Genomic DNA, 12,300 nt, shown 5'->3' with positions numbered 1-12,300 from the left:
TCTCTCTCTCTCTCTCTCTCTCTGCTCCTACATTTGAGAGGGTGTGAAATGTCATGTACATCTATGCGGTACTAAAACAATTTTCAACATGTTGGGTAAACCTGTGCTGTTTGCTAACGTTTTGGCGACTAGGAGAATGCTTAATGACAACGTATTTCACATTTTGATACCCGTGGACGCGGAGGAGGCGGGCAGGCAGGCAGGCCGTGCAGAGAGGCTGGATCCGGGTGTCCTCGACTCGTAATGTGCTCCAGATGTCGTGTAGACGTCCTGCCAGATGAACTTGCACAACTCCGCTCACACTGCCTTGGCCGGGTGACAAGAAGACTGAATAGCGTAGTAAACTTTTTCGAGGAGTTATTACCGAGCGATTCTATCTGCATAGTTTACCGTGGGTTGCTCTATCTGCACAGTTTACCGTGGGTTGCAGGGAACATTGCCATTTAAACGAGGTGAAGGTTTAATACTGTAGAACTACAATAATATCTTCTTTGTCCACAAACCCTAAGGTCTAAGGGTGAAACCCAAACGTATGTGATGCCTGGATAATTTTAGTCTACATCTAAACTTAAATCGCGTTTCAAAATCAAAACCACTAATGGTTGATTGCATTTGGTGTGTCATGTAAGTCTTTGACAAAAATACCCAACACTGCTTCTTTGATGGTAACTTTTAGTGTATGTGTTTGTGTGTGTACATGTGTGGTGTGTTTTGTTTGTCTGCTGGGCCCACAAACATTCCTCACACACACAGGCGTACAAACACACTCAACAAGCCGCAGTCTGGAAAGCAAACGAAAGGGCCGTCAGACTAACCTCTAAAGCACACACACACACACACTAAATAAGGAACACTCGCTTCATTTACCAGCCAGCCCTTTACACAGGCAGCTGCGCCCTGCTGCCCGCAGGAAATGACATCACACACCCACCTCGGATCACTTCCTACTTGTGTCTGAGCTGACTGGTTGCCATGGGCCCTGTTTTTGTATTTTTGATTATAATAGCCTAAGAATCGCCGGACCCTTCCCAAAGCCCTCATTGAGGCAGGATTAATGATTATGGTCCTATATGTTCCTGTAAGAGGTTTTTGGCCTAGTCCACGGATGATCCTAGAGTTGATGAGTTCTGGATTAGTGCCTTTTGTCTTGTTCTAGGTCCAGGTTGTTGACCGAGTTTTGTTAAGGTAACCATAGTAACACAAGTGAATCCCTGCTGTTGCAATCTGGTCATTGCCAATACTGACTCCCATGCCATGGCGCTTTAGCCAAATTCACACCCACACCCACCCCATTAAAATTCACCCACTCCATTAGAAATGTGTATGCCTGATGAGTGAGGGCACTCTAGGTGATCGCCCATGTTGTCTATCCCAAGAGCGATCAGTGGGACTGATCAGAGAGCAGAGTGGATGTGTAGCCCCCAGTGGAGTTACGCCTATCTGGGCATAATATATAATCTTTATTTCAGACGCCAAGTACCATATAAAATCACAGACATACAATTATAAAAAACAGAGAAAACCAAAAAGATACAACATACATAATACAGTGCATTAAAAAGTATGAAGACTTTTGTGCCAATGTCGTCTTAAGTTCGACCTAGGCACATGAAGCAGCAATCTAAAAGCATCATTGTAAACTACTTTCAGTCTCTGTATACTCCTTTTCCTGTGATTAGAACATAAATGAGCAGTGTACAATGGTGTTATGTAGGTTCTTAGTCTTGATGTGAGGCTATTGGACTTCCATTCAGGTGGAGAGCCTGTATGAGAACACAGGAAGTTAACCTGCAAGACATGAGGAGTTGGTGGTTGTTTGCCGACGTTTCTCATTCTTTCATAGAGCATAACGCCAACTGTCATGAGCCTGTTAGCCTTTTTATGGTAGAAGTTCCAAGCCAAAACACATTCCAAGCCTTTGGAATGTATCAGTCCGTCAATGGAGAAATCAGGGATAGATGCGAATGTGCACAAACTCACATGTGTACATGCACACACACTCACTCACACACACATACACATCTTTGGATAGACAACATGGGCGATCACCTAGAGTGCCCACCCTCATCATACATACGCACTCACTCACATATACACACACACATACGCACACACACAGGGCTTTCCCACAGCATAAGGGGTGTTTCCTGGAGGAACTGGACCCATGAGCTGAGCGAGTGGCAGCCATCTTGCAGACTCCCCTCCGCCAAAGGCTTTCACATGAGGTTTGGGCTCCTAGAGAAGGTCTCTGACTGCCTGATGGTGTGCTGCCATGACCTGGCCATCTGGGTCTGCCTGGAGTTCTGGTTCAAGTTACTGCGAAACAAGATCCAAACAGTTCTTGAGTCTGGACTTGATGTACATCTGGTGAAGACCTGTGCTGGTCTCATTCTTGCGTTAGGGGGCCTCTGTGGACGAGGGGGAGTTTAGAGACAGCCAGGCTTTGGGTGTCTTTGTGAGGGCTGGGATTAATGATGAATGAGTGTGTGCATCATCATTACGGTTGTTTACACACACACACACACACACACACACACACACACACACACACACACACACACACAAGCAGACACACACATGTACTTTGTCATGACAAGAGAGTTTCTACACAGATCCTTGAACAAGGCACGTGGATACTTGCTGCCCTGTAACCATAGCAACCAGAGATCGCTCTCTCTCCCTTTCTCCTCTGTCTCTCCCTGTGTCTCTGTACCATTGCCATAGCGACCTGCCATGCAGACTCATTCCGCTTCGCACTGCTGCCCGCTCTCTCCTCGAGTTCCAGAACCTTAGTGTCTCGGGCCAGCGTCTCTTTCTCTTCTGGTGTCTGTCATATCTCACGTAACCATGGCAACGTGCTTCCCTGTTGCCATGGAGACTGGCCATTGTTTTGTTCTGTTCTGGTACCTCGTCTGAACAAAGATTAGACAAGATCGGAATAGGCCACAGAACTTGTATTCATCAGCAGTGTTCCCTGTGTGTGTGTGCTTGTGTGTGTACCTCTGTTATAATTATGTTTTGCACAATTTAGTCCATAAGAGTTATTGTTTGTATCTTTCTGCTCTTCTTATAAATCTGAGTGTGTGTGTGTGTGGGGTCTATGTATTTATCAGCCAGAATGCCATAATTATGTCATTATGAAACAGACGACCGAAAACCCACGCTGTCAAAGATCTCTCTCTCTTTCTCTCCCTTCCTCTCTCTCTCTCTTTCTCTCTCTCTCTTTCTCTCTCTCTCGCTCACACACACACACACACAAACACACACAAAATAACTCATCTTTCCTCTGCCAGATCTTTTTCTCCTCTTCTCTCTCTCTCCCATCCCTCTCTCTCAGAGCTGCGTTTCTATCTGTCCTCTGTCGTCCTCTCTCGCTGTAGCTGATGTGCTGTGTCGCATGTGTGTTTGTGTGCGTGTGTGTGTGTGTGTGTGTCTGGAGTGTGTGTGTCTGCGTGTGCATATGTGTGTCTGAGTCTGCGTGTGTGTGTCTGTGTGTCTGTCTGTGTGTGCATGCGTGTGTGTGTGTGTGGTGCTGAGCAGACTTCTCTACTGAGCTGGAGCCCACTCACATGTTAGCCAGACTCCCCGTGAGCACCAGTACAGCTGCAGTACACCTCCCCCTCCACCCTTCTCCTGCGTCCCTCTCTTCCTCTTCGCCTCTCACTCTTGTCCTCCCCTCATGCGGTTCTTTCTGTCTTTCTTTCTGTCTGTGTCTCCTCCTACTCTCGCTCTCTCTCTCTCACCCCTCGTAAAGTCACACTCACACCCTGCGTGGCCTCTATTTTTCACTCCTCCTCCTCCTCTCTCCTTCTTCCTCTACTCCTTTCTTCCTTTTTCTCTCTGTCTTCTTTCTCTCCCACTCCCTCCCTTCCTTATTTTTCCTCTCCCACACCAGCGCCACTCATAAACCAACTCACACCCTGTGTGTACTATACAGTCCTCCTTCACGCTCTCCTTTTGTCACTGCCATGCGTTCTCTCCCTCTCTACACTTATCCTCTCTTTCACTTCTCCATAGCTGCCCTCTTCCCAGCACATGGCAGTTTAGTTGTCCTAGTCAGCCGCGTTTCAGTTCTCTTTCTCACTTCCACCAGTACAGAGAGTTCATGCCCTCTGTGTGTGTGTGTGTGTGTGTGTGTGTGTGTGTGTGTGTGTGTGTGTGTGTGTGTGTGTGTGTGTGTGTGTGTGTGTGTGTGTGTGTGTGTGTGTGTGTGTGGATGTGGTTGGGAGAAGAAGAGAGAGGTGAATTGCTGAGGACGACAGTGTCTGCACAATGATGTCACATGAGACAAGAGTTAAACACACTTTCGCTACTCTCCCTACCTACCTCCTCACAAAGTAAACACACAAGTTCACACAGACACTCTATCATTCTCTCTCACACACATACACACACACACCTACAGAGACATACACATGCACACACCTACACACACACGTACTCACACACACCACATTTTTTTCTCTCCCAAAGCAAATACCGCAGCCAGATGTGTGTCTCTATGTGTATGTGTGTGTATGTGTGTGTTTAGACCATCGTGTTGCTGTAGAGCCCTACATTACGTAAGACTCTATTCACAGTTCCTCAGTGTTCTGCCAGTCAGAGTTCCTTTTAGTGACTTTATTCCACATGTGCTCCAGTTCTCCAGTGCTCAAAGGTTCCTCTCAGAGCTTTGGGAGAGCCAAACCGCCAGAGACGGTGAGTGGGCCATTGCCTTACGGTCAGACTCTGGGGCCGGTGCCAGCCAGAACCGGGTTGGTTTGGTTGGGCCAAGACAACCAGAGGCAGGAGCAGTGAAGTCTATTGTTTTCAATCTGTTGTTGTGTCCAGTGGCCATTACTTCTGGTGTCTGAGAGGAAACGAGACAAAGACGAGATGATGAGACAGCACAAAACCATGAGAACCATGAGCCCCAGCGTTGCTGCTCATCTCCTCAAAAGAGAGACGGCATACGACAGAGAGAGATAGGGAGACAGTAAGAGAGAGAGAGAGAGAGAGAAAGAGATAGGGAGACAGTGAGAGAAAGAGAGAGAGAAAGAGATAGGGAGACAGTGAGAGAGAGAGAGAGAAAGGGAAACAGTGAGAGAGAGGAGGGTTTGGGGGCCTGTGTGTAAAAAAGCCCACCACAGGTTTTCCAGGAAAAAACTGGAATCCAATCTCGCGCACAAACACATATTCACAAACACACACACACAGAGACACACACACACACACACACAATCACAATCACACAAATACACATACACATACACACAGTGCGTGGAGCGAGAAATTGAAAAATCCCACAGAAATTCCCCCTCAGGACTTTGGTCATCTCAGTAATGTAGCTTCATTGGACTCCCCTGTCAGGACCTCCGGAGTGCTGAACTGAGGCTGACCTCTCTGAAGCCTAGTTTACACAGAGTCGAGTTTGCCTGCGTCCGAGCTGAAACTAATACAGATAGCCCTATCATTTCGACGAACACTCTCTATCCGCACACGGTATCTGCAACAATTCGAATCGGGGGTAGAAAGTGAGTAGATTTGAATCGGGCTGGTGTTCGTGTGCACGGATTCAGGCAACCTGATGACGTCATTGTCCCATTGCGATCTCCAACCAATATATATATAACACTTGTTGTCATTCTACATCTGACTCATGGTGTGTCTCGATCTCACTCTCATTAATCCAGCCTACTGATTTTTGTTTAGCCTCCTATCTTGATCAAATAATTTTTATTCAGACGTTACATAACTTTCATGACCACAAATATAAATTGGCCAGCGATTTAATTTGCTTTTTTGTTAATAAATGAATGTAGAATGGTCGGCGCAAAGCCTCATGGGAAATGGGATGAAGGCTATGCGGTTATGCTAAACGTTGCTAATTGTAGCTTGTCTACTGGCTGTTCTCAATCGGATGGGTTCGTCTTTACACAAATCTCTTGTTACCAGGCTCCGTCATTACGCAATTAAAAGATTCGATTCGTGTGAAAAATTAACCCGATTCAGTGAATCTAGGCTCTGTGTAAATTTGGCTTGAGGCTGCAGCCCGTTAAGACGAGAGGGGAGTGGGGAGAGCCCGAGTCGTCCACCCCTCGGAGAGTAGGGAGAACACTGGAGCTTGGCTCAGCATTTGGCTCTCTGATGACAGTGCTCTTCTGGTGTATATGTACTGTATATATGTATGTATTCATGTGTGTATTTAGCGGAGGCTCTCTCTGTGTGAGTGTGTGTGAGTTTATGAGTGTTTGTGTGTTGGGGTATATATGTGTAGCTAAGCCTTGTGATATGTGTGCAGATACCATGCTATGTAAACCAGCTTTAAACACCCCCCCCTGCCCCTGACTGCCCCAAAGACAGTTCTGAGCCTGTTGGGGGTTCATAGATCTCTGGGTTCCCATGCGGTTCCACTGAGAACAGTGAACAGCGCTAAGAACCACAATGCCCCTAAAGTCCCTTTGCTGGACACTGACCGCCGAGCACGTTTCCCTAGTGGTGCGGGGCCAAGTGGAGATGCCTGTGGGAGGGGAGGAGGACAGAAGAGAAGGGCCCTGTTTGACCACAGATACAAACCTCTGTCATCAAGTCCAAGTTTAGTGGGGTTTGAGCCGACCGCAAGCTGAACGATCTTTAAAGTGCTGGGGATTTGGTTTGATAGATTACTCTCAGTATTGGACACACTGTTTTTAATATACCTCTTTGTCTCCCTCTCTCCCTCTCTCTCTCTCTTTCTAACTCTTTTCAATCCACCTCAGTTGACTAACGTGTAGCTCAGACCTCCTCTTGCTGTCTCTCTCTCTCTCTCTCTCTCTCTCTCTCTCTCTCTCTCTCTCTCGCTCTCTCCTCTATTTTCCTCTTTTCTATCTAATGTTGTGTCAGTGTAACTCCCATGAAGTGTCTGCCTGTCTGCCATTGTTGTGGTTTCTCTTTGATGGTGTGTTCTTATGACTGACTAAGAGGATTGTTGAGGTCACGGGTCTGTTCTAGAACCTACTAGTGGATACTCCTGGCCAGAGAGGGAGTGTGTGTGAGCTCCAGAGTTATGTTAATGGCTATTTGTGTATTTGGGCACTTGTGTGTGTGTGTGTGTGTGTGTGTGTGTGTGTGTGTGTGTTTGTTTGTGTGTGTGTGTGTGCGTTCCTTAGGACTGGATGTGTTACCCTCAGGTTTTTTGCAAACTTCCTGCCCCAGCTCTCCACCAATCACAGCCTCCACTGACCTCATCCTACACAGCCTCGCAGCCAATCAGGGATAAGGACTGTCTCCAGCCATCTCCTGATTAAGTCTTGCAGATGCTTGTGAAACACTGCCCCTCCACTTGTAAAGGTGATAGTGGGGTTATATGTGTGTGTGCGGGAGTGTGTCTGCGTCTGTGTGTGGGAGAGGAAGAGAGTGTGAGAGAGAGAGAGAGAGATGGAGAGAGAGAGTATCCAAATTGGAAAGCTCTGGTATAAAAAATTGAGGTCCACCCATACAAATCCTATGAGCTTGAACCCACTGGAGTCAAATTACACTGCTGTCAGATCAGTGGCAAAATATGGCTTGCCCCAATGAAAATCAAACAAAAATGGTTCAACCTTGTCCTGGCACAGTCAGTTGAGAAATCACTCCCAAAGACCCACAACGGATACAGAATCTGTTCTCTGATAGCCAGCTCTTCAAAGTTGGAACTGTGTTAGGTCACAGGTGAGTGGGAAGAATATGGGAAGCCCCATGTTTGGAATAGAGCATTTTTGTGAGAGGGGTGGGTGAGTGAGAGGTGTCTGGACTAGACCACACAGCAGTAGAGGGGGAGGTAGGACTCCTGTGCTCCTGTGCTACCTGTTCACTTATTATCAACCTCTCGTCAGGCAGTTTTTGGTCTGTGTGTGTGTGTGTGTGGGGGGGGGGGGGGGGGGGGGGGGGTGTGTACGTGTACGTATGTGTATGTGTGTGTGTGTGTGTGTGTGTGTGTGTGTGTGTGTGTGTGTGTGTGTGTTTGTGTGTCTTAAGCCATCTGTATTTCTGTTTCCTTTCCCCTCTGCCCACTCTGTGCTCATATGTCTTCTTTTGTTCTTTCTTTCTTTCTTTCGTTTGTTTCGCTTATTTTTCTTTTGCTGTTTCTCTTGGTCTGAAATGCTCCAGCAAAGCTTCCTGGAATGGTGAAGAAGCATCTGTGACATGTTAAACCTATCACAAGACACACACACACACACACACGCACACACACACACACACACACACACGGACACACACACACACATACACACACACGCACACACACACACACACACACACACACACAGTCTGGCATTTCACACACACAAACTCAAGGACGTGCAAACACAGATAGTGTACTCAAGCTGTGCTGGTTTCACAGATTTCTCTTTCGTATGTGAAGCACAGTATAAGCACCATTCTTATGTTTCTTTGTGTGTCTGTGTGTGTGTCTGTGTGTGTGTCTCTGTGTGTGTGTGTGTGTGTGTGTGTGTGTGTGTGTGTGTGTGTGTGTGTGTGTGTGTGTGTGTGTGTGTGTGTGTGTGTGTGTGTGTGTGTGTGTAAGTGAATGTGTTGTTCAGATGTGACAAAGTCATGAAGGATGTTGTGTGTGTGTGTGTGTGTGTGTGTATGTGTGTGTTTGTGCTTGTTACAGTTTAGTATTTAATTCAGACATTCAGATCTCTCATTGGTCTCCACACACATACACAGAATCATGTAGGGAACAGGCTGTTCTGAGCCTAGCACACACGCACACACACACTCTCTCTCTCTCTCTTACCCTCTCTCAGTCACTGTGTGTGTGTGTGTGTGTGTGCCTGATCTCAGAAATATGCAATTTATCTGCAGCTTTGAAGAACAGCTTGTCCCAGACCTGGTACAGACCAGAGGGAAATCTCAGAGTTATGGAGTAAATGTGTGTGTGTGTGTGTGTGTGTGTGTGTGTGTGTGTGTGTGTGTGTGTGTGTGTGTGTGTGTGTGTGTGTGTGTGTGTGTGTGTGTGTGTGTGTAGGTGTGTGCGTGCATTTGTGCCGTTCAAGTACTTTGCTCCCTAGTTGTGGAGCAACAGTGGGCTCTCACACAATGCGACTTTGTCAAAAATGTGAAATCAGCCAAAAATGCCCAAACCTCTTTTTCCTCTCCCCCTCTCTTTCTCTCTCTCTCGCTCTCTCTCTCTCTCTCTACTCTCTCTCTCCTTTCTCTCTCACCCTCCTCTCTCTCTCTCTCTCTCACTCTCTCTCTGAACATAAATAGAGGGAATAGTGGAGGTAACCCGATGAGTCTTCCATGTTTTTCTTCACTTCCTGATGGGGAAAAAAGACTGAATGCAGTAAAAATATTATGAATAGAATTCCAGTCTCACTCCAGTACACACACACACACACACACACACACACACACACACACATATCTCTGGAATGCAGACCTCCATCAAGAAGTCATAAAGTGCTGACGCATGGATAAGCAAGAGCTGGAACACACACACACACACACACACACTACATTTGACTCCATATACACTGACAAACCCTAGAATCCGTTACCAATGTGACCATGTATATATATGTGTGTGTGTGTGTGTGTGTGTGTGTGTGTGTGTGTGTGTGTGTGTGTGTGTGTGTGTGTGTGTGTGTGTGTGTGTGTGTGTGTGTGTGTGTGTGTGTGTGTGTGTGTGTGTGTGTGTGTGTGTGTGTGTGTGTCTGTATGTCTGTGTATCTGTGTCTGGGTTTTTGGGCGTACCATATGTAGCCTCCAGTATGATTTTGTGTGTGTGTGTGTGTGTGTGTGTGAGTGTTTATTTCTTACCATGCATTACTTTCGCCCTAGTCTGTGTCTGGCCTTTCCCTGATGAGAGGAGTGTGCTCAGGCTAAGATCGACCCAACCTAGAGCCTCTTAGAAAGCCATCATCAGTATTTCTGAATTAAATATGAGTCCTCTAAAACGTTAACGCTAATAAGCCTGAAAGTCACCCTTGACTCATTTCTTTTAATAGAAGATTCCTTTCAGCATCTGTTTCTGTGTTCATGTCCCGGTCTAACCCCTTACATTCCAATTCCAAAACGGTATGAGAGTTCTCTCGCACACAAACACATTCATGCAACACACCGATGGCTCGAGGGGATCTGAGGCGCGAGCGGCAGCATCCCAACCCCGTACGTGTCCAAGAGTCCATGGAGACCCGGGTTCCAATCCCAATCATTTTTCTGATTCCACTTCCTATCTCTTTCTTCCTCTCATTTCCTGTCTCTCTGCACTGTCCTATCAGTAAAGCCCCCCCCAGAATAAACATAGACATGCAAAATACATTTGAAAAGACTGACGTATGACTCGCATATGATTTTGTATTATGCTTTCTTTTATTTATTTTTCTGTTAGTGTGGGGCTGACCTGAGCAAAAGGAATTTCACTTGTGGACAATAGAGAAGATCTATCTATCTTGTAGAAAGACGCTATAAAAATACATCTTAACAATATTATTATTATTATTATTATGATATACGCATGCAGAAGTACATACGCATACACCGTCATGTAAGAAACCTATGGGTGTCACACCTGACGCACTTATGCCCATCACCTCATAACAATCTTGATAAGTGACTCTCAGAAAATGACATCAATGAGCTGTTCACAAACAGTCCTTCAGATAAGGGAAAAGGGGGAAAAAATGAATGATAGGCCCAAAGAGATAGAAAGCACACTGTGAGGGCTTATAAGAGGACAAGCCTTACCGTGCCTCGGCAGAAGGCTTCCTGGCTCTGTGGTTAACAGAGAGCACTTCAGGTGAGTGACGGACAACTCCAACAACCAATGAGGATTGAAAACCGTTTCATCTGCTGTATGGCGATTGGCTGTGAGTTGGGGGATAACAAAAGTAGCAGGGGTCAGTCCCCTGGATAGAAATGTGTTTGTTGTTGAAGAGGTTGGGTCAGGTTTTGACTGAACGGGTGCTTCCAGAGGAAAACACTGGTGTGTGTGTGTGTGTGTGTCGGGTGTATGTGTGTGTGTGTGTGTGTGTGTGTGTGCTCCTCTCAGATTTCCTGTCTCATACCTTAGACTAAATTAAGGCGGCAGAGACTAAACCACCACAGGGCTCAGCCCAACGCCTCTAATGTCACTGTGGGATTGAGGTATTTGTGTGCTTAAAAGCCGCCGTCTTGGTGGATGTGCTTGATATTGGTGTGTGTGTGTGTGTGTGTGTGTGTGTGTGTGTGTGCTTGTGTGTGAAGTTTTGTGAATCTCAGTAGTATTGGCATGCTTCATTAAGTGTGCCAAGAAAGAGTGAGGTCTGTGAGGCAAGTGGCCATGCTGAATGTGTGTGTGTGTGGGGGTGTGTGTGTGTGTGTGTGTGTGTGTGTGTGTGTGTGTATGTGTTTGTGTGTATAATGGACGCTTTTGCTCCAAGTTGAATGAAGACAGAGCAACACCACATGTTCAATTTGGCTTGATTTGCACACATAAACACACATGCACGCACACACACATTCACGCACGCACACATACACACACATTCATACACACACACACACACACACACACACACACACACACACACACACACACACACACATTCACACACTCTGTATTTGGAATTCCCTTAGTGTCCTTGAAATGGCAGAAGTGAAACAGAGAGGCGTCGTGGTATGGGTATGTGGTCTTGGTGTGTGTGTGAGGACCACAGGCAACGTCCATCTGTGTTTGTGTGTGTGTGTGTGTGCGTTTGAGTGAGTGAGTGTGTGTGAGAAAGAGAGGGTGTGTGTGTTTGGTTTTGTAGTGAACTGCACTTTGTCTGTCAGAGAACATTGCTGAAATTTCGATTTTTCTTTAACAACATCTGTAGCTGCTAAGAGGTTTCTCCCTTTCTTAATCTTTTCTCTCTCTCTCTCTCTCTCTCTCACAATCTGTTTTTCCCTCTTTTGCTCTCTCTCCCTGTCTATCTCCCTCCCTCTGTCTCTAACTGTCTCTTTTTCTCTGTTCATCTTTTTCTCAGTCACGTCTCTTTCCACCAAAAAAAGGAATATGCTAATAGTCACACCCAAGCAGATAAAGTCACACATCTTTATTTCAGTCAATGAAGAAGTAAGACAGCACATAACAGCAAAAGTTCTGCTGAGGTGAGGGTGGTGTTTTTGCTGTGTGTGTGTGTGTGTGTGTGTGTGTGTGTGTGTGTGTGTGTGTGTGTGTGTGTGTGTGTGTGTGTGTATGTGTGTTCAGCATCTTGTGTTTAATATTCAGTGTGTGTGTTTCTTGTTTTGCAGCACTTCCAGACGATGTTGAAGACAAAGCTCAACGTGCTAACACTCCGGAAAGATCCGTTGCCGACGGTGATCTACCATGAG

General features: G+C 46.3%; 1 protein-coding gene across 1 annotated transcript in view; it reads left to right on the top strand.

Moving 5' to 3' along the window:
* The window catches only part of pid1 (phosphotyrosine interaction domain containing 1), a 28,402-nt gene that overhangs the window by 976 nt on the left and 15,126 nt on the right, over window positions 1-12,300 (top strand). The window contains exon 2 of the mRNA XM_080844816.1: window positions 12,220-12,300. This exon is cut by the window's right edge and continues 66 nt beyond it. Coding sequence (XP_080700942.1) covers window positions 12,220-12,300 — 81 coding nt within the window. The remainder of the gene's footprint in view (window positions 1-12,219) is intronic.

The sequence above is a fragment of the Sprattus sprattus genome (assembly GCF_963457725.1).
Source record: "Sprattus sprattus genome assembly, chromosome: 9".
Lineage (NCBI taxonomy): Eukaryota > Metazoa > Chordata > Actinopteri > Clupeiformes > Clupeidae > Sprattus > Sprattus sprattus.
Note: the sequence above shows the minus strand (reverse complement) of the source record. Positions and strands in the feature narration are given on the sequence as shown.